Source organism: Emiliania huxleyi (genome assembly GCF_000372725.1).
Source record: "Emiliania huxleyi CCMP1516 unplaced genomic scaffold EMIHUscaffold_43, whole genome shotgun sequence".
Lineage (NCBI taxonomy): Eukaryota > Haptophyta > Isochrysidales > Noelaerhabdaceae > Emiliania > Emiliania huxleyi.
In genome coordinates, this window is record NW_005198751.1 from 272,338 (window position 1) to 291,915 (window position 19,578).

General features: G+C 66.5%; 2 protein-coding genes across 2 annotated transcripts; one reads left to right on the forward strand and one right to left on the reverse strand.

Annotated features, from left to right (window-relative positions):
• Positions 1-13,942: 13,942 nt before the first annotated feature.
• Positions 13,943-14,731, reverse strand: EMIHUDRAFT_210324 (hypothetical protein; the record flags this gene model as incomplete). Its single annotated transcript, XM_005769156.1, has 1 exon — positions 13,943-14,731. The coding sequence occupies one exon, from the start codon at positions 14,729-14,731 to the stop codon at positions 13,943-13,945; it is 789 nt and encodes a 262-aa protein (XP_005769213.1).
• Positions 14,732-16,584: 1,853 nt separating this feature from the next.
• EMIHUDRAFT_355993 (hypothetical protein) lies at positions 16,585-17,173 on the forward strand. The gene is made up of 2 exons (XM_005769157.1): positions 16,585-16,866; positions 16,932-17,173. The coding sequence occupies exons 1-2, from the start codon at positions 16,612-16,614 to the stop codon at positions 17,091-17,093; spliced, it is 417 nt and encodes a 138-aa protein (XP_005769214.1). The 5' UTR covers positions 16,585-16,611; the 3' UTR covers positions 17,094-17,173.
• Positions 17,174-19,578: the final 2,405 nt, after the last annotated feature.

The window sequence follows — 19,578 nt, forward strand, 5'->3', positions numbered from 1 at the left end:
TGCGTCAACAGACGGCCGAGTGGTCGCCGCCGCGTCAAAGCAGCACGCGACCGCTTGAAAATCCTCGAGGACGGTGGCGTGCTTGCGGTGCAGCGTGTGCATGATCGCCACCTCGCCGCCCAGTTGCGAGTAGAACGTCGCTCCCAAGCCGGGAGAGTCCGAGCTGCCGAGAAGCAGCCAGCGGCAGGGCTGGTCGTCCCACCCAGCTCCCGGCTTAGACGACGCGGGCTTCCAGCGATGCGCGACGTACAAGCCGATCCCAACCTGCCGCCCGATGGCTGAGTACCACGGGAAGGCCTGCCGCCGAAAATTCGGCCGAGCCGCTTCGGATGGCACGCCAAACGAGGAAGAAGTACCGACAACCACGTGGGCAATCGTACCGCTGTACCCAAAGGACGATCCTCCACCGACCGCCATGGTCGGCTCCTCGCTGAGCGGCGCCACGGCGGACGGCAGGAAGGCGTCAGCCGAGCCAGCGAGAGCGTTGTGCACGTGTGGGTTGAGAACGCGTACTTGCGCGTTCGGGGCACACCTTCGGTGGGAGAGCGCCTGAGCGAGTACGACGAGCCCTGTCATGCCGGCGGCCGACTCAGCGTGTCCAGAGTTGGCCTTGACGGAGCCGAGCGTGAGGCTGGGGCCGCCCTGCCCTCGCTCGGCAAGGACTGCAGCGGCAAGCGAACCAACCTCGATCGGGTCACCGAGCGCCGTTCCCGTCCCGTGGGCCTCGATGCACAGCGCTTGCGATGGCTGAACGCCCCCGTTCGCGAGAGCGGCGCGCAAGAGCTCCGTTTGCGCGCGCCCGCTCGGTGCGGTCAGGCTCGCACTCCTGCCGTCCTGACGCACGCAACTGCCAAGCAGGAGCGGCTCGCGCAATCCGTCCGCGTGCACGGAGAGGGTGACAGCGCAACACGCCTCGCTTCGCACATAGCCGTCAGCGCGGCGGTCGAATGTGTGGCAGCGCCCTAGCGGCGAGGTCATGCCGGCGCGCGCGTAGCTGAGGCTGATTCGCGGAAGTAGCATCAAGTTGACCCCTGCCGCGAGAGCCGCGTCGTCGTTCGCCCCTTGGCTGCGCAGCGACGCTGCTGCGCCGTGCGTGGCGGCGAGTGAAGCAGAGCACGCCGTCTCGTACGACACGCAAGCGCCCTGCAAGCCAAGGCAGTACGAGAGCCGGCCGGATGCGACCGAGAGCGCCGCACCCGTCGCCGCAAACACCCCGCGGCCAGCCGGCATCGCGTGCAAGATCTCTGCCCAATCCATGCAGTAGATCCCGACGTGGATCCCCGTGCGCGTGCCAGCGAGCAGCTCCGCGTCTCGCCCTGCAGCGTACAAAGCAGCGTACCCTCGCTCCAGCAGCAGCCGCTGCTGCGGGTCCATCGCACCGGCCTCAGCGGTAGAGATGGCGAACCGACCGTTATCAAAGCGCTCAATGTCGTGGACGAACCCACCGCGCTCGAGGCGTGGGGCCAGCTCCTCGCTCGCGTTAGAGAGCGGCATCCAGCGCCTCTCCGGGACGTCACAAATGGCGTCGCCGCCACACGCGCCGAGCCGCAGGAGCGCCGAGAGGCCATCCGTCGCTGCAGGCAGCAACGCTTCTGCGCCAGCAACGCTGACCTCGGCCATCCGCGATGTCGCCCTCGGCTCGAGCGGGTCGTCGGGCCTCGCAGCCCCGCACACGAGAGACGCCAGCTGCCGCGCCGTCGGGTAGTCGAAGACGAGCGTAGCCGGCAGCGCTGGGGCGCCCTCGCCCGCCGCCGCCTGCAGCTGGTTGCGCAGCTCGACCGCGCCGAGCGAGTCGAGCCCCGCCTCCATCAGCGGCGCGTCCGCGTCGACCGCCCCGCCCGCCGTGCGCCGCACCACCTCCATGATCGTATCAATCGATGGAAGCGTGGCAGCAACCTCTGTTGCCGCGGCGCGGCCCGGGGCAGAAGCCACCACAGGTGCTTTCGCCCCCGGTGCTGCCACGCTAGCCATGCGAGCAAGCAGCGAGGTGGACTGACTCCCGCTGCCCAGCACGCTCCATCGAGCCACAAAGAAGGCGCGCGCTGCAGGCGCGCCGACGGGCGGAGCAAGCGCCGCCGCAAGCGCCGCCAGTCCTTGCCAGGGCTCAATGAGACCAAACCCCCGCCTCGCCATGACGGCCCCGATCGCCCCACCCGCCGCCATACCAATCTCCGCCCACGGCCCCCACTGCACCGAGCGCAGCTCGCGACCGCGGGACGCGCCGGTGCAAGCGAGCGCGTCGAGACACGAGTTGGCGGCGGCGTAGTTGGCTTGCCCGGCCAGCCCAAGCAGCCCGGCGACCGAGGAGAAGAGCACACACGCGTCCAGCGGCGAGCACGCCACCGCACGCTGCAGCTCCAACCCACCGTGCGCCTTTGGTCCATACACAAAGCGAAGTGCATGCGACCCTTGCTTGGGAAGCAATGCATCCGAGAGCACGCCGGCCGCATGCCACACACCGCGCAACGGCACGCCCGACCGCGAGTGCGCTGAGGCAACGATCGCTCGCACGTCCGTGCTGGCTGCAATGTCGGCGGCCGCCACAAACAGTGCAGCGGAGGAGCCATCGCAGCCGCCGACGTCGTCGCGTAGCCTCTCCAGGTTTGCCGCCGGGGTGGTGCCCGAACGCGAGGCGAGCACGAGAGCCGCGGCGCCGCACCCGCCGAGCCAGCCGGCGGTGAGCAGTCCGAGGGCGCCGGTGCCGCCCGTGACGAGGTGAGCAGCACGAGCAGTGGCGGCGGCGCGCCCGCCGGTCCGCCCCGCACGCGGCGGAAGGACGACCACCACCTTGCCGACGTTCTGGCCGCGCTGCAGAAAGCGAAAGGCGCTCTTGACGTCGGCAAACGGGAAGGCGACTGCAGGAAGGCCGCGCACGTCGCCGCGCCCGGCACGGCAGGAGAGGAGCAACAGAGTCATCTGCATCCAGCGAGGATCCGCCAGCATGGCGACGTCCACCGCGATGGGGTGGAAGCGGGCCAGCGGTGCCGCCGCCTCCGCCGCGCCCATGCTCCAGATCGACCGCTTGCCAATCTCCTCGAACGAGGCGCGCTCGCCGAGCAGCGCGATCGAGACGCTCGTGAAGTCGGCACTGAGCGCGTTGAGCGTCATTCGTAGCCGCCGGCTGCGGAGGGTGCGCGCGATGCCAGCCGCAAAAGCGGGGGCGAGCCGCGACGACGAGACCGGGGAGGCGTGGCACGGGGAGGCGCGCACTGCATGCTCCCTGTGGTGCCCGTCGCTCGAGAAGGGCGAGTGGTGTCGCAGCCACCGGTGCTTTCGCATGCTGCCTGCGGTGGCGTGCAAACGCACCGCGAGCCACGCGCCGTACTCGGCCGCCGCCAGCCCGACGCCGCCGGCCCCAGCGTGGATGAGGGCGTCGGTAGATGCGATGAGGCGAGCGTGGCTCACTGCGACGTGCGCGGTGCTCCAAGTGATTGGCAGAGTGGCGGCCAACGCGGCGTGCAATCGCGGCGGCGGCCGCACAAGCAGCGCTCCAGGGCCGCGTGCGCGTGAGGCCATGCAGCCGAAGACAAAGCCAAAGGCGGGGCAGCCGGCGGCGAGGTGGGTAGCCTGCGCACCCGCCGCCGCGACCTCGCCGGCGCAATCCATACCGGGCGGGCCCGGATCGCCGGGGTATTCGCCCAGGACGTTGAGCACATCACGGAAGTTGAGCCCGACTGCGCCAACATGAAGGTTGGCCTCGGCCTCGCCCACGGCACGACTCTCCGCCGAGCCACTCGCCGGCGCGGGCAGCGGCACCACAGCAAGCTGGGAGATCGCCCCGCGCGTGCGAAGCTGGAGCACCACGCCGCGGGCGGATGCGTCGGAGGACACGCCCGCTTGGACGAGCCGCGGCCGGAACCAAGCTCGTCGGCGGCGCAACAGCTCGTGCTCGCCGCCCACCTCCCCAACGGCCGTCTCGAGGACGGGCGCGGCCGCAACCCACACCAGCTCTGCACGCGTGCCGCTGGTGTCGAGCTCGATGGACCGGTGGCCGAGCTGCGGCGCCTCTGCCCGGACGGCGCGCGCGAGGCCCCACGAGCCAGCGTGCATCGGCGCGGCGGCCGCCGCAGCTGCCGCGTGACCGAGCGCAAGCGTCTGCGGGGTGAGCAGCAGCGCGCTCGCGGCAGCCGCGCTCGTCGTGAGGCTGCGCTGCTGCAGCTGGAGCAGCCGTACCGCCGACTCGACTCCAACCAGCGCTTGAGCTGCGCTGCGACCGCCCGCCGCCGAGAGGAGCGCCACGCAGCCGCCAGCTGTCGCGCTCCGGATCGGGTTTTGCGAGGTGGCTGCCTCGGCCGAGTCAGGTGGGGACCGCGAGCAAGAGAGCAGCAGCTGCTGCGGCCGTCGCCCGCCAGTGTCCGACGAGGCCACCTCTTCCCACCGCGTCTCGTACGCGTGCCTCCTCACTCTGCGTCCCTCCAGCTCACCAACTCGGAAGAAGCGCAGCTTCAGGCGAGAGACGTCCATCGCTGCATCCGCCAGCGTCCCGTCGGCCACACCGGCCGAGCCGCGGCGACGCGCGGCAAACACGCGCAAGTCCGCTCCCAGCTCTGCAGCGTCTCCGCATGCCATCTCGCTCAGGGCGCCCCAAAAGGCGGCGTTGGAGTGGCGGCGCGTGGGCGGGTGGAGCGTGTAGCTCTCGACCGAAGCGACGTAGTACGGACGCCGGCCGTGCCTCGCCCACCAAGCGGCGTGGTGGAGGCATGCGTCCGAAGCGGCGCACCGGCGCAGATGCGCCCACCGTGCTTCGCTGCGCGGGTAGCTGACGCGGCCGATGGCGCGCCTGTCGCCGCGCCACCCCTCGGCCAGAGCGCGGAACTCGCCGCGGTAGGCGTTGCCCGTGCCGGCGTAAAACTGTGCACCAGCAATGTGCCCCCCGCTGCACGCGGCGACGGCGGCGCTCGGGTTCAGGGGCGGAGGCGCAGGCTCGTTTCCCGCTCCGACAGTGGCCTCTGAGGCGGCGCCGGAGAGGCGCATCGTCGCGTGCTGCTCCCAAGCTCCGGTCTCGGTGCGGCGCGAAGAGACGCGGAGGGTGCCGTTCGGCCGCTCGAGGCAGAGCCGCACCGAGAGGCGCTCGGCGGGGGGCGAGGAGTCGTCGTCGAGGAAGAGGATCGACTCGAACCGGATCGCCTCGAGGCAGAGGCGCGCGCGGCTGCCTTCGGCCTCGGCGAGCGCGCGCGCGAGCTCCAAGAAGCAAGTGGCGGGCAGGAGCGGCACGCTTCCAACCCTGTGGTCGCGCAGGAAGCGGAGCTCGTGCGGCTCGAGGGCGTGCCGCCACTCGGTCCGGAAGGCGTCCTCCAGAGGCACAAGCGAGCCCCATGACGCGCCGCCCGAGGCCCGATCGGTGCCGAGCCAGGCGAAGCGCCGCCGCACGAGGCGCGCGGGTCGCCCGCTCGCGGGGGCGGGGAGAGCGGCGGGGAGAGCGGCGGGGAGAGCGGCGCGCGAAAGACGCGGCGCGCGGCGAATCACAACGTGCGCAATGGTGCCGCTGTAGCCAAACGACGAGACGCCGCCACTCACCGCCGGAAGGGCGGAGGGCGCCGACCGCTGCGTCGGAAGCGCCGTCGGCGGCGAGTCGCGCCCGTGCAGCGCGTTGGCCACGTGCGGGTTGAGGAGACGCAGCTGGGCGTTGGAGGCGCACGAGCCGTGCAAGTGAGCGGACAGGGTGAGGAGCCCGGCAAACCCGGCCGCCGGCTCTAGGTGTCCGACCGACGCCTTGCATGACGCGAGCACCAGGGGCGTGCGTGCGGCGCAGGCCGCCTCGAGCACGGCACGGGCCTCCGTCGGGTCGCCGAGCGGCGTGCCGGTGCCGTGCGCCTCGACGCGGCCAAGCTCGGCGGGTGCGGCGCGGCGCATCGCCGCGCGCAGCAGGGCCGCCTGCGCCGCCCCGTTTGGCGCGGTGAGCGAAGCGGACCTGCCGTCCTGCCGCACCTCGCAGCCGAGCAAGGAGCCGCACAGGACGGCGGGACACGCGAGGGCGGGACGCCTCCGCTCGAGCGGCGGCGGCGAGGCGAGCACCGCGGCGCCGACAGCCTCCGAACGGACGTAGCCGTCGGCGGCGGAGTCGAAGGCCCGGCAGCGGCCCGTGGCCGAGAGCATGCCAGCACGCGCGTAGGCCATCGACACGCTCGGCGTGAGCAGCAGCGACGCGGCGGCAAAGAGGCTGCGCTCGGCCGAGCCGGAGCCAGCGGAGGCTGCAGCGGCGTGCAGCGCCGCGGCGTGCAGCGCCACCAGCGCCGACGAGCAGGCCGTGTCCACGCTCATGCACGGGCCCTGCATGCCGAGCACGAACGAGAGGCGGCCAGAGGCGACGGAGGGCGCAGCGCCCGTCGCCGCGTACACCGACCTCGTCTGCGCGAGGAGGGGCGCGTGGTCGGCATTGGAGAGGCCGACGTACACGCCGACGGAGGAGCCGAGCAGCTGCGGCCGACGGAGGCCGCAGGCGTGCAGCGCCTCGTAGCCGCTCTCGAGCAGCAGCCGCTGCTGCGGGTCCATCACCTTCGCCTCGGCTGGCGCGACGCCGAAGAAGGCGTTGTCGAAGAGCTCCGCATCCTGCAGGAAGCCGCCGTGCTCGAGGCAGGGGCGGCGGCGGCTGTCGAGGCCGAGAAGGAGGGAGGCGTCGGGGGAGAGGGTGGCGCGCGAGCAGGGCAGGGAGGTGATGGCGTCGAACGCGGCGGCCGCCGCCGCGTACAGCGTCGTCCCGGCGCCGAGCGGCGAGCCACAAGAGCCACCAGAGCCGCCGTCTCCCGGCCAGCGTGCCGCGCTGCAGCTCGACAGGAGCTCGAGGCCTGGCGTGGGGTGGGACGCCAGCTGCGGCTTCGGCGTCGGCGCTGACGCCGACGGCGCGAGGCGGCTCAGTCGGAGGCGGCTCAGTCGGTCGACGAGGCCGCGAGCGGTGCCCGTCTCGAGGACGAGGGTGGCTGCGACCGAGGCAGGCCCGCCGAGCGAGCGTGAGAGCCGCGAGAGGGCGGCGGCAAAGTGCGGGATTGAGCCCGAGTCGAGACCCGCATCCATGAGCGGCGTGTCGGCATCGAGCGAAGCGCAGCCCGCTGCGGCCGCGGCGAGGGCCACGACACGTGCCAGCAGCAGTGCCGGGTCGCTCATTGAGCCGTCGGCGAGCGACGGAAAGATGACCTCTTCGTGGGTCGAGAGCGCCAGCGAGGAGCGCTGGCTGCTTTCGCTCTGCTGCGTGTCGTCGTGCAGCAGCGACAGGACGAGCTCGTGGAGGAGCCGTCCACTGCCTGTGTCCGGCAGTGCCGGCAGCAGTGCCCGAGCGGTGAGTGTGCTCGTCTGCCGCTTGGTCTGGGCCTTGCCGGAAACGACGAGCGTGGGCTGACGTGTGGTCAGGATGCGTGCAAGTGCGGCGGGAGCCAGTGGAATCACCAGCGGCGACGGCTCATTGTCTTTCATCGTCAATGGAACCTCCGCTGCGAAGACCTCCGCCGCGAGAGCAACGTGCAGTCACGCAATTGTGAGCGAGATTTTTGTTTCTTTTTTCTCGCATGAGGCGGCTTGTAGGCGGCCTGTAGGCACAGATTGCGTGCAGGCATTGGGAAGCGACACTACCGACAGCTAACACCGATAACCGTGCATTGATGATTCGGGCTCGGAGCCTCGGACGTCTCGCGACTATCGGTCAAAAGCGTGCGCAGTGGCTCAGCCGGTCGATTGTTTCATCTTTGTAATCAGCGATGGGCGATCTTTCGCGATCCCTCCCAAGGATTCCCAACGGGAAACCGTCCGTCGGTTGTGGACGCTCTGAAGTTCTCTCATTCGGGCGCGGTCCTGCCTGGGCGTGCCGGGGGAGCGGCCCCGCAAGGCCAGCAACCCACGCGGTGCTGCCGCGGGGCGAGAGCCGAGAGAGCGTCCCCGCCCCGCGCGCGTTTCCCTCACCCGCCTCACCAGCGAGCTTTGGCCCTCCAACACGAGCGCGCGCACCCTCTTCCGCTTCTCCCGGGTACACCACGCACGCCCCATGGGTCAGCGCGAAATGGGCATGGGCGACGCCCCAGTTCGGTCGCGCCCGTGGGTAGAGCACGCGCCAGCAATGTGTGCACCGCTGACCCCGTCCCTTGATGGTCCCGTTGACCCCGTGCCCGCCTTGGGCGCAACAGGAGAGCCTCGGCATCATGCCCCTCTATGATGACGAGGACGCCGAGGACGCTGGGGACGTCATGTGCAAGGATGTGGCGCCCGCCGGCAAGCTCTCGCGAGACTCGCCCCCGCCGGGTGCAATGATCGAGAGGTTCTGCGAGACGACCAGGCGGAGTTGCGACGCTCCCGGGTCAACCTACCGGGGGATGCCGCGCCTTGTGCACCGCATCAAGGTTCGTCACGACGATGGCACAGCTGCTGAATATGAGGTGGATGAGTATGATCAGCAGCGTGGCGTCTTTGCAGATCTGCTCATGTCCCCAAAGGCTTCAAAGTGGCTCCTGGAGCAGGGGTGTGCATTCTGGAGTGCGCCTTCCATCACCGAGACCTCAACCTTCCAACCTTACCCCCTTCCCCTATCCAGGAGTAAGCACCCACTGTATGGTGAGGAGTTCAAGGGGGTACAGAAAGCCAAGCGAGGGCAGCAGATGAGGAAGCGCAAGAAGGAGGGTCATGATGGTGTGAACAGCGCGCAGGGTGTGAACAAGTCGCTCAAGCCTGAGATTTCTCCCCAGTCTTTGAGGCCCTCAAGCGAGGAGACAGGCGCACTCTCTCTTGTTCAGCTCAGCAGACCATCGCAACCATCGTTCGAGCCAATGCTGGAGCCGCCTCGAGAGCTTCCACTGCCACCGCCTGAGCGTGAGCCTCCCTCGCCGCCTGAGCCTGAGCGACCCTCTGAGCCACCTGAGCCTCCATCTGTTCCCTCAGACTCGCCAGAGTCTCTCGAGCCTGCCGTGCAGACCCAGCCAGCTTCTGTGTCAGCACCTGAGGCGGAGGAGGAGGTTGAGCTGGAGGACATCTCAATGGTGCGCCCCCACATATGCACCCATACTTGGGACCCGTACCATATTACATATGCCAAGTACAAGTACCAGTAGCTAGCATGTCCCTGACATAGTCTTAAGTGCATGCCATGCACTGCACATTCCTCTCGTAGGATGTCTCTGACTCTGAGGAGGAGGTGGAGGTATGCTTGACCGATGGAGAGGCAGACAGCCCCATCATTGCAGATCAGGCCCCTGCTCTGATGCCTGCCCACCGGCCTGCAAACGAGGGCATGGACCCTTGTGTGGCTAGCAAGCCATGCGTCAGCCCAGAGGACAGCCAGGTGCATCATGCACAAGTGGGCACAATGCCAGAGGGGAAGGCACACCGTCTGCCTGAAGGGGACGATGAGACTACTTCTTCAGATGAGGAGGATGCCAACTTCTTGGCCTCCATGCGCAGCGCCAATGGGCACACAGGGGCTGTACAGCCAAAGCTTCGTATGGGAGCATCTCTTCACAAGCCCTCTGAGCAGTCAGCTGGCTCACCACGCTCGCCAACAAAACCTGGCCTGCAGCGTAAGCTTGAGCCTGGCCTTGAGCCCGATGGGGCAGCTGCACTGGCAGACTCCACACATCTCTCCCTGCAAATCAAGCAGCTTGAGGCTGCACTGGCTGCCGCAAACTCCAAGCTGCAAACGACTGCAGATGAGGCAAACGCTGCTTACCATGCCCTCTACCACTCCTTCTCCGAGGAGAATCAGGCGCTTACATCTGACAACCAGCGCTTGGTGTCTGAGAACCAGCGTCTGGCAGAGGAGAACCAGAGCCTCCTCCTGCTGCTTGCATCGCCCAACTGCCCTGCACAGGCAGTGAAGCAAGAGAGTGATGGCGTGCCATGTGCAAAGATGGAGTCGCCTCTGATGAAAGAGGAGCGTGCAGCCAAGGAGGAAGTGGAACCTGAGGACATTGATTGATGGCCTGAAAGCCTCCTTTGCCTGAATGCGCGGAGTCCAGGCTGCCCAGCCGGTGTTAGTGGCCTCACATCAACTCAACTCCTTTCCGTCTCCCTCGTTCCAAGTTCTGTCTCTGCTCCTTCATACGAACGTCACACACCCTCCTTTCTGTGAGTCACGTCTGCACTGTGAGGGTCCGCCCGCAGGCGCATTTTGTATACCGAGGCGGTGCCCGGTGCCGAACCTGTCGGACCTTGAGACAGCATTGTAGATCCCTGGGCGAGGGTGGTGGAGAGGGCGGTCCGGCGGCGGAGCAACCACCTCCTCCCGGCGTGCCGGGAGGCAGGATGTCATCCCCCGTGATCCAGACCGCCCCGTTGGAGGTAGGCCGCTCGTCTAGCCAATCAGCCTTATCCATCGCGTCCGAGTTCTCCAGCTGATCGTTGGTTGTATTTGTTGATTGGTCCTTTAAATCTCCTGGGTTGGCGTGCCCCGAGAGCTGCGTCTGGAGCTCCCGAGGCACATCGCCACACGACCCCGGCGTCGGCGCTCAAACAGGCCCCACACTGGGAACCACAACACACACATGCGCCGACGCCGTGAGGACAGGACACTCCCTGTCCACACATACAATCAGAGAACACTCGCGTGCAAGGGAAGAGGAGGGTGCATCGCGTAGCGGTGCTGCCGCACTGTCCGTATGTCCTCGGTTTGGCCGATGGGAATGGCCTCCACGGTGTCAGTCTGCGGCGACCACAGCGCTCACCGCAGGGGTCGGCGAGCTTTTCAGAGTCCAGCGAGTGCGCGAAATCCCACACTGGTGGATTTTGGGGCGCTGCGCGGCATCCATCCTCTAGTCGTGAGAGGTGGCATCAGAGGCAGGAACGACGTGCTCTTGCTGCACCTCGCAGCTGTGCACCGAGTGTGCTCGCAGTGTATGCCACGGCCGCCGCCTGCGGCATTGCTCTCGTGCAGCTAGGCGACGCAGGTCCATCAGCAGGGCTCATCCAATGCGAGCGCACATGTGCATGTGCATGTGCATGTGCATGTGCACTGTTCAACGACGTTGAACACGATCGAGTAACCGCTTGCACGACACTATCACGTCCAATGCGAGCGCACATGTGCATGTGCATGTGCATGTGCATGCGCATGTACATGTGCGTAGCCGCGGGCAGGTGGCAGTGCACAGCCGCACACCGGCTGTGGCGGCTCGTATGCCCCCGGCAGTGCTGCTAGTCATTAACTTGCTTGCGTATTGGGGCCGCACCACAGCAGCAGCCTGCTGCTGCCTGATTCAGTCAAGCCAGCGGCGAAGCGAGGCATGCAGAATTCGCGTGGTTTTGTCCCTCCTGTGAGGCTGAGCGCATTGGAGCCCATCGACCGGAGTTATTTGGATGGTACCACGCGTCTCACTGAGACGCGGGGTACTGGCCATGGCTGGACCCGAGACGCGAGAGTGTGAGATGGCGAGCCGGAGCGAGCGACAAAACAACGAGAAAAACACGGATCTGACGCAATGTCACAAAACGTCAGATCTGGCTCACAGGGCTGGACCTAGTCCACTCACTGCTGGGGCGTGGGGGCCACGTCAGTACACCGCACAGTAGGCTCCGGGAGGGCTTGTACGGCAGAAGACAAAGCCGCCCTTGCTCTTTGATATCTTTTGACTCATTGTTGACCTTTGAGCACAGGCGACCGGGGCAGGGCATCTCGAGCTGCCACGTCCCAGGCTTTGTGTTGCCAAAAGCGTCGAAAATGTCCGAAAAAAGCGTTACCTTCTATTCCAAAAGTTATTTAGTACGACCCCGGCTCGGTGCATCGGCGAACGATCGGAAGGGTGCCGCCTGCACACAAATGGAGTCCTCGATGTGTGCACCTCACTCCCAGAAGCTTGGAGCTTCAGGCCGCGACCACGTGGCTAGGTGGACACTAAAGTACCATTTTGGCGCCAAATCTTGGCGCGAAATGACACGTGGCTTGGCGGGAGTGTGGTGTAGCTGCGCTGCTCGACAGCGCTGCTGTTGAGCGCCAGCTGCTGATCCCTTCAACCAGACGGCCGGGCCTGCGCAGCACGACCGCTGGCCTTCCTCCTGCACCACAGGAGCGCACCAAGGCGCGCGTCGGGGCAAGCAGTGCGTCTCATCGCGATGCGAGAGTCGACGCTGTGACGCCGCCGCTCGCCAGCTAGAATGACAGTGGCAGCATTCGAGTACGCGTCGAGCTGTGCGTACCAGCACTTGTATGCGAGCTTATTGTGTCCCTGAGCTGCTGTGGGGTGCGTGGGCTCAGCTGCGGAGCACGCACTGGGCGGCGGTAGGGGGGTGTTACTAAATAACTTTTGGAATAGAAGGTACTCGTGTTTGTTGCAGCCCCACAGCCGGCGCGCGCTGCCAGGAGGCACCGCTCGCGTGTCGGCGGCACTCCCTGGCACCCAGTGAGTGCCGCGAACCGACCAGACCGAACAGGCTCGACGCCGCGCTCGCTGTGGGGCTGCAACAAAGTCGCCGCCGAGCGTGCCACCGAAGGCGTCCCGTCGGAGGTGATGGAGTTTGAGACCTGAGGCTGCGGAGGCGACGCCTGAGGTACCGGCCCGTGCACACCGACTCAGCCGGCGACCGCCACGGGCTCAGGCGAGACTTGTCGACGCGTTCCGGCTCAGCTTCACCGTGGTCCTCGGGCGTCTGTCGACGTCAGGACCACCCATGCAGCTCGCAGATTTGAGGTCGCAAGAGCCAAGATGGTGGCGTTTGGACATCCCAGCCATCACACAAGACAGCCTGTAGGTGATGGCGGGACGGCGCAGTGTTTGTGGCACTCGGCAGTAGGCACCCGCGGCACGGCCCCGCTGTCGGCTCTCGCGGGCTGCAGAACCGGCCCCAGAAGGGGACGGTCCGGGCTAGGGTCCGGGCATAGTCTGAGGGTTAGGTTTCTGGAGCCTCGGGTGCTTTTACGCTTTTGATCGGGTCAGGGGAGAGTGCGACTTTTACCACTTTGGTCGTCTCGGAGCGCCCAACTTTTAGCATTTTTCAAGTTTTTCTTCGGCGCTGCGCGCCGGGTGCAGTAAGTACTAGCTATCCGTCCCGCAAACGCCGCAAACGGCAGAAGTAGTTCCTGCACACTATGCCTAGAAAAATGCCGCTCGCCTCGAAAGCGCCCGCCGGTGTGTGTCCAAACACATGCAGCGCTACAAGTTTGTCACACATTGATAAGGGCGCTGCTGAGCACGAGGCTGAGGCGCTGAGCCGCTGAGCCCGGGGCTCTTTGCGGCGGCGGCGATGCGAAAGGTAAAAGGATCTGGTGGCGATGAAGGTGGTGGAGCTCAAGGAGGAGCTGGGCGAGCGTGGCGAGGCCCTCTCGGGCAACAAGGCGTGGCTGCGCCGCCGGCTGCACGCCGCTATAGCGAGCGAGGATTTGGAGACCGCGCTGCGGGCGCCGCCGGAGAGCAGAATGTCCAAAATTTTCGCGCGCGCCTGCGGCGCGCGACTTTTACCATTTTGCCCCGGGCGGGCCCACTTTTGTCGTTTTGCCCCAAATCTACGCCCGGGCGTGCTTTTAGCGTTTTGACCCAAATCGGCCGAACTTTTAGGATACCCTCAGACTATGGGTCCGGGCGAGTGTGGCAGCTCCTGCGCCTATCACAACACTACTGATCCTGGTCATTAGAGCTGCCAGGGGTAGTCGGTAGCGTCAGGGGCCCAACAGGGTACAGGCGAGCCGGCGGTAGAGCTAGAGGAGTCAAAACCCCTCTATTTGAGACGTGGCCCATATACTCGTGCAACGAGCCCCCAGCAGGTGGCGCATACCTTACACACACAGTCGCAGAGTCTCCCGCACGAGACACCGGGGCACAGAGTACGAGTACGATACGAGAAAATGATGTGTGGGGGCGTGCTGCCTCACTGGTGGCGAGAGCGGCTCCCAGGCCAACTAGCGGGGCATGCACGTGTACCGTAGTTGTGCGGCACTTCATGCAAAATGTGTGTGTGAGAGAGAGAGAGAGAGAGACTCTGAGAAACTCAGAGAGAGGGAGATAGAGAGCGCCTAATGAGTAGCTAGGAGAGCGGTGGCTCATGCAAGCGAGAGTGCTGCGACAGCAAGGCTGGAGATAGCCCAGAGGAAGCCGCCAACCTTGGCCCCACCGAGAGAAGACACCTCAAGCAGCGCCCACTTGAGGGCCAGCGCCGCGTCGGTGGCAAAGGTAAGGGCGAGGCATTGTGGGAGGGCGAGGCCGCGCACGAGGCCAGCCAGGAAGACTCCGGTGCTCACGAGGGCGCCGCCCGAGAGCGAGAGCATCGAGCGGCCCACGTCGCTCACCGGCTTCTGAATCTCGTACACGTCTTGGATCGTCGAGGTCGGCGCCGCCCAGATGAGGCCTCCGAGCAACAGGTAGACGCCCGCCGCCCAGCGTGGTCCGACTCTGCCGCCGAGTGTGAGCTTGCCAAGGATCGAGAGCAGGACGACGCCCGGGATCTGGTTCCCCAGCGGGCGGCTCAGCACGTCCCAATTGGCGACACTGACGAGTGTGGTCAGGGCGGCGGCAACGAGGGAAACGCCTGCCGCATGCGACGGGCCGCGCGTGCCTGCGAGCAGCACCGCCGCCCCGCAGATCCGCCAGCAGCCGACGGCGCGCATGGTGACCAGAGCGGACGCGTCGGTGGCGAGCCCGTAATTGGCCAGGCTCTGGCCGGGCGCCACCCAAGCGAGAGCGCCGGAGACGGCAAAGATGCCCGCGCCGACGTTGGTGAGCATGCTCGCGCGCGGCGAGGCGGCGCGGAGCGGCGGCGAGGGCCGCTGGCCGGTCTGCATCGCGGCGGTGGTGGCCAGAGTGGCGAGCAGCGTACAGGCCGCAGACGACATCTGCGACCGCCCGATTTCTTTTCTGTGATGATTTTACCTGGTAGCGCCGCCCTCGACTCAAGGGGCTGCCTTCCATCCGCCGCTGCTCAGGCCGGGGGAGGGGGGGAAACCTCCTGTTCCGCGCGGAACAGGAGCAGCCCCCTCCTTGCCCGGTCTGCGAAGCAGGGTGGTGGTCGTGCCATCTTCGCTTCAAAACGACCACGCCGCAATCGTCGCCGGCGCGCGACACGTTCCCGGAGGCCGGACTGTCCTGGTCGAGAGTGTGTGCCGCCAAGGCGGGACCACTCGGGGACAGTGCCGACGGGACGCGGCTCGAAGGGCGTGGCTCCGCAGCGCGGCTGGCACTCGTCGCAGAGGCCTCACCTTCGAAAAGTCGGGCATGGCTCCACCCGCAACTTTGTCGCTAACACGCGCGCACCGCCGAGCCTGCGGCGGGCGCGCTGCGGCCGCACGTCTACTTCGTCATAGTGCCACGACGTGCGGCCTAGATTTAGCCCACGCACCTCTGCTCGCAAACACTCACCCATTTGAGTGTCACTGACCGTGAGTGCGAGATAGGGCTAGCAGTAGGCAGCTAGCCTGTGAGGAGAGCGTCCATAGACACCTCACTTAGACCCCACACACGGTCTCGTCCGTGCCTCGCCGGCCGGAGAGATTCATGGCGCTGGAACCAACACAGTCGAGCGAGCAAGCGATTAAGGCGTACCCCTGCTGTGTGAGGACGCGCGGCACATCGGGGGGCGGGCTCCCGGGGGAAACCCCTGCCCCTGACGTCCGTTCAATCAGAGATCCAATCGATAGGCCCCCCGCCCCGGTCGTGGCGGGGGGACCACAGCTCTGTTCTCCCCTTGAGACGGGGCGGGGGGGGGCAGGGCCCAGATTCGCCGACGGCCCCTTTTCCCGCCCCCCCCCGCTCCGCATCAGGCCGCAGACTGCGCAGTAGTTGCGTCGCCTCCCCCTCCGCCCGGTCCCTCTCGATTCGGTCTCTCACTGACCGGATATCAAAGGCCGAGTTGTGTTCGGATAGCGGGCCCGCCGATGCCACCCGCCTCCTCACACAGCAGGCGTACGCCTTCATCGCCTGCTCCCCCGACTGTGTCGGTCCCGGTGCGATGTCGTTGACGAGGTAATCCTCCCCCTCCCACCGGAAAACCTGCCCAAGAAGGTCCGTCGAGCCAACCATTCGTCTTGCCAGGCTCCGCACTTCCCGCGGCTGCACCGGCCTGAGAACGCCGGTGCTGGCCGCGAGCGACAGACCTATCGCCCTAAGCTCCGCCAGGACCGCCTTCTCGCCCGCCGCCGCGGCCGCCCGATCCATCTCGGCCTCTCGAATTGCCCCCTCCCGTCTTCTTGCTCTGTCTGCCGCCGGCACGAACCTCATCGGGCTGCCTCGTGCCCTTCCTGGCAAGATCCGCGTCGGGGCCGGCCGATCCACCGGTGCCGCCCCGGCTCGGGGTGCGCTCGCCTGTTGCGACGGCTGCCCCCCCCTCGCCGCCCCCCCGTATCCTTGTCTCCTCTTCTCACGGACCACAGGGGCTGCACAACAAAAGCACACAAACACCCCCTGCCCCTGCATGGCGTGGCACAGGCGCATCCTCATCCCCTCCTCCGCTTCCCCTTCCACCCGTTCAGAAATCCGTTCCAGGATGGCGCTGACCACCTCCTCAGCCACCTTCGTAGCCGCCGGTCCGTCTTCCGGCTTCACGTGGAACAGCGTGCGAAATTTGCCGCCGCACCCATGACAGGCGGCTAGCGCAGGGAAGCGCTCCGTCACGCAGCCGGTCCGCTTTCTTATCGCGAGCGTTCCCAGCGCGACGCGAGCCTCTACAGACACCGGTTTGCGCGGCCGTGGCACAGCACGCAGCGAAGAGGGCCCGGGGATGGCCGAGGAGGAGCAGGAGCAGCAGCTCTCCAAGGAGGAGGCCGAGATGCGGCTGCAGCAGATGCGCGCCGCCGTCCAGGAGCAGATGCGCCAGATCAACATCCTCGAGATGGACGCGGCGGAGCACCGGCTCGTGCTCGAGGCGCTCGATCCGCTGCAGGGCGGGCGCAAGTGCTTCCGGATGGTTGGCACGGTGATCGTGGAGCGGACCGTCTCCGACGTCAAGCCGGCGCTCACGGCTAACCTTGAGCAGGCGCTTGCGCGCGCCCGCCCGGTCGCCAGCCGCCCTCCCGAGAGACTCCGCCCCTTCGCTTGCAGATGAAGGCTGCTGTCAAGAAGCTGACAGAGAGCTGCAAAAAGCAGCAGCTGGAGGCCGACGCGTTTGCCGCGAAGCACCGGCTCTCGAGTAAGCAGGGCGCGGCGCAGCAGGCAGAGGAGCAGGAGGGAGCTGACGAGGGGTCGAGCGGTGTGCTCATATGACGCGCCCACGGACGCAAGTTCGTGTGGCCCCGATTGACCGTCGCTGAGGTGGTCTGCCTCGGCTCATGCTCTTCTATTACCCATTAACCTTATAGCGCTCCCCTCCACCCCCCGTTCCCGGCGCGGCCGGTTCTCTGCTTGTCCGCTGTGCTTCTCTCCCGCTTTACATCCAGTAAAATAAAACTAACTGCTAGAGCTGTCGCCTGCTTGCTCTAACGCTCCATTTCTCACTTTTCTGCCGGCCCCGGTGGGCCAGTGTCTCTCCCTAGGACCGAGAGACGAGAGTGACTTCTCGAGAAGTCACACGCCGCTCTGGCTAGTGCCATTTCACTGTGGCACAGCTCGCGTTACAAAACCTTCAGTGTGTGAATGTTATAAACGCGGACTAACTAAGAGTTTATAAACACACCTGGTTCACGACTATTTAAGACTATTTAACAGGATCGCCCGCTCCCGCGTGAAGTTCAATTAAACGCGCGTTTATTTGAACTGATAAACCTCGTTCATAAACTCAATAAACAGGGCCCTGTTCGCGCGTCCCTCTTCGATCGGTCGCTCGTCCCTGTTCGCGCATTCGGTCTTTTTCTTATTGCTCAAAAGAATGACCCCCAGGTCTGGACGAAACCGTAGTTCTATTCCCTCGGGCCGGGGGGCTGCCCAGCAAGGCCCGAGAGGAGGTCATGATACCCAGGCAGATCATCCGCTGCCGGCCGCGCGAGCCCGGCAGCACGAAGACGCTGCATCAGAATGGGAAGGGTGTCCCTATTGCCGTGAATGCAGAGCCTTAATTTTGGCATTGAGATTTGGAATCGGAATCGCGAGAATCGCGAATGGCAGACGCGCCTGGCTCGCCAGTGGCCGCCGCGGAGCGGCACGACCCCTTCACGCCGTCCAACGTCGGACCCAACACGCCAGGCAAGCGCGCGCCGACAGCCGCGATCTGGACGGAGAAGCAGTTCCTGCGCCTGCTGCCGGGCGGGCGGCGCAGCGCGCCGCTCATCGCCAAGGGCTTCACGCACGTCTGCGTGCTGCGGCGCGACTCGGACGGCAAGCCGTGCAACACGCCGCTGAAGCTGACCAAGAACAAGCTCGGCGGCACCTGGCTCTCCACCAAGGCGCTCGCACACGTCAGGAACGACCTCGAGCACGCGTCGCACCCGCTCGCGATCCAAGAGTGAGCCGGCTCCCGCGCGCGCGTCTGTCTGCACTCTGAGCCAGCGAGAACACTAGCCCCTTTCCCTGGCAGGCCCTTCCCCAGGCCCAGCCACGCGCACCTCTCCCCTGCTCCCCTGCCAGAGCTGCCTGACGCCCTCTCCCTCCCCTGCGCGCGCTGCAGCCGACGCGCCAAGGAGCAGGAGGCCACGCGGCAGATGGCCCAGCAGGCCGCCTTCGAGCCGCTCTCCGCGATGACCAAGACCGACGCGTCCGGGCCGCTGTCGCACTTCGTGCTCACGCCGACCGAGAAGTCGCTCTCCTCGCAGCTGCTGTGGTACGTCTACGGCCGGCAGCACGTGAGCAAGGCCTCCTTTGACGACCCGTACTGGAAGGACATGATGCGCCAGCAGGCGGCCACGGCTGGCGGAGTGACGGTGAGATAGGCCCGTTCACACCTCCCACCACAGACGCGCGCGCGAGACCGCCACACGCGTTCCCAAAGCCCGGTGGTGCGCGACGCCCCGCCCCGCCGCCCCCCTCTCGCCCCACCGCGCGCCTCCCTCACCCCATCTGCCTCCCGCCTGCAGGTGCTCGACGCGCCGCTCCTCCAGCGCACGCAGCTGTCCAAGGGCGTGCGCGCCGAGTTCGAGGTCTTCATCAAGCTCGTGAAGCTGGTCGGCGGCGAGGCCGGCGCTAAGGCGATGGGCAACCCGTTCGGCCAGTGCATCCACGACAGCGGCACGCTCGCCAACCACGTGTCCTACCAGGCTTACGGCATGCAGTTCGTCGACCCGCTCTGGAACGGCAACGTTGTCATCTGCTTCGGGCTGGTGCGCTCACCGGACGGCCGCAACGAGAAGGTCGCCGAGCTCGCCGTCTCCACCTTCGAGTCGCGCTTCGGCCTGTCGTTCGCCTCCTTTTTCGGCTCCTCGATCGCGGACCGCAAGGCAGTGGGCGTGGCCTCCTTCTTCGGTCACGATGAGGAGCCGTGCCTCATGCACGACGGGGACAAGCCCGGCGCGTCGGCGATCGGCGCGCTCGTGCGCTCCAAGGCCAAGAAGCCGATCAACCCCTTCCCAGAGGGCGTCGCGCTCATGCAGAACATGCACAAGATGGGCACGCACTTCTCCTACTCCAGGGCATGGACCCGGTCGACGCGGCGCAGGCCTACCGCATGGCGCTGATGGCGCAGAACAAGTCCAAGGGTGCGGGCTCCTCCTCCTCGGCCGTGGATGTGGACGCGGACTGAAAGAGGTGGCGGGGGGGGGGAGGGGGTCCTGATTGGGAAGAGTTCCCCCACGTTCGCGTATGATTCCTGGCGCGACAGGAG

What these genes read in the sequence shown, in the direction of transcription:
- EMIHUDRAFT_355993 (XM_005769157.1), top strand. Translation starts at nt 16,612, where the DNA reads ATGGCCGAGGAGGAGCAGGAGCAGCAGCTCTCCAAGGAGGAGGCCGAG. An exon ending in TCACGGCTAACCTTGAGCAG is followed by an intron (nt 16,867 to 16,931) that starts GCGCTTGCGCGC and finishes CTTCGCTTGCAG; the next exon opens with ATGAAGGCTGCTGTCAAGAA.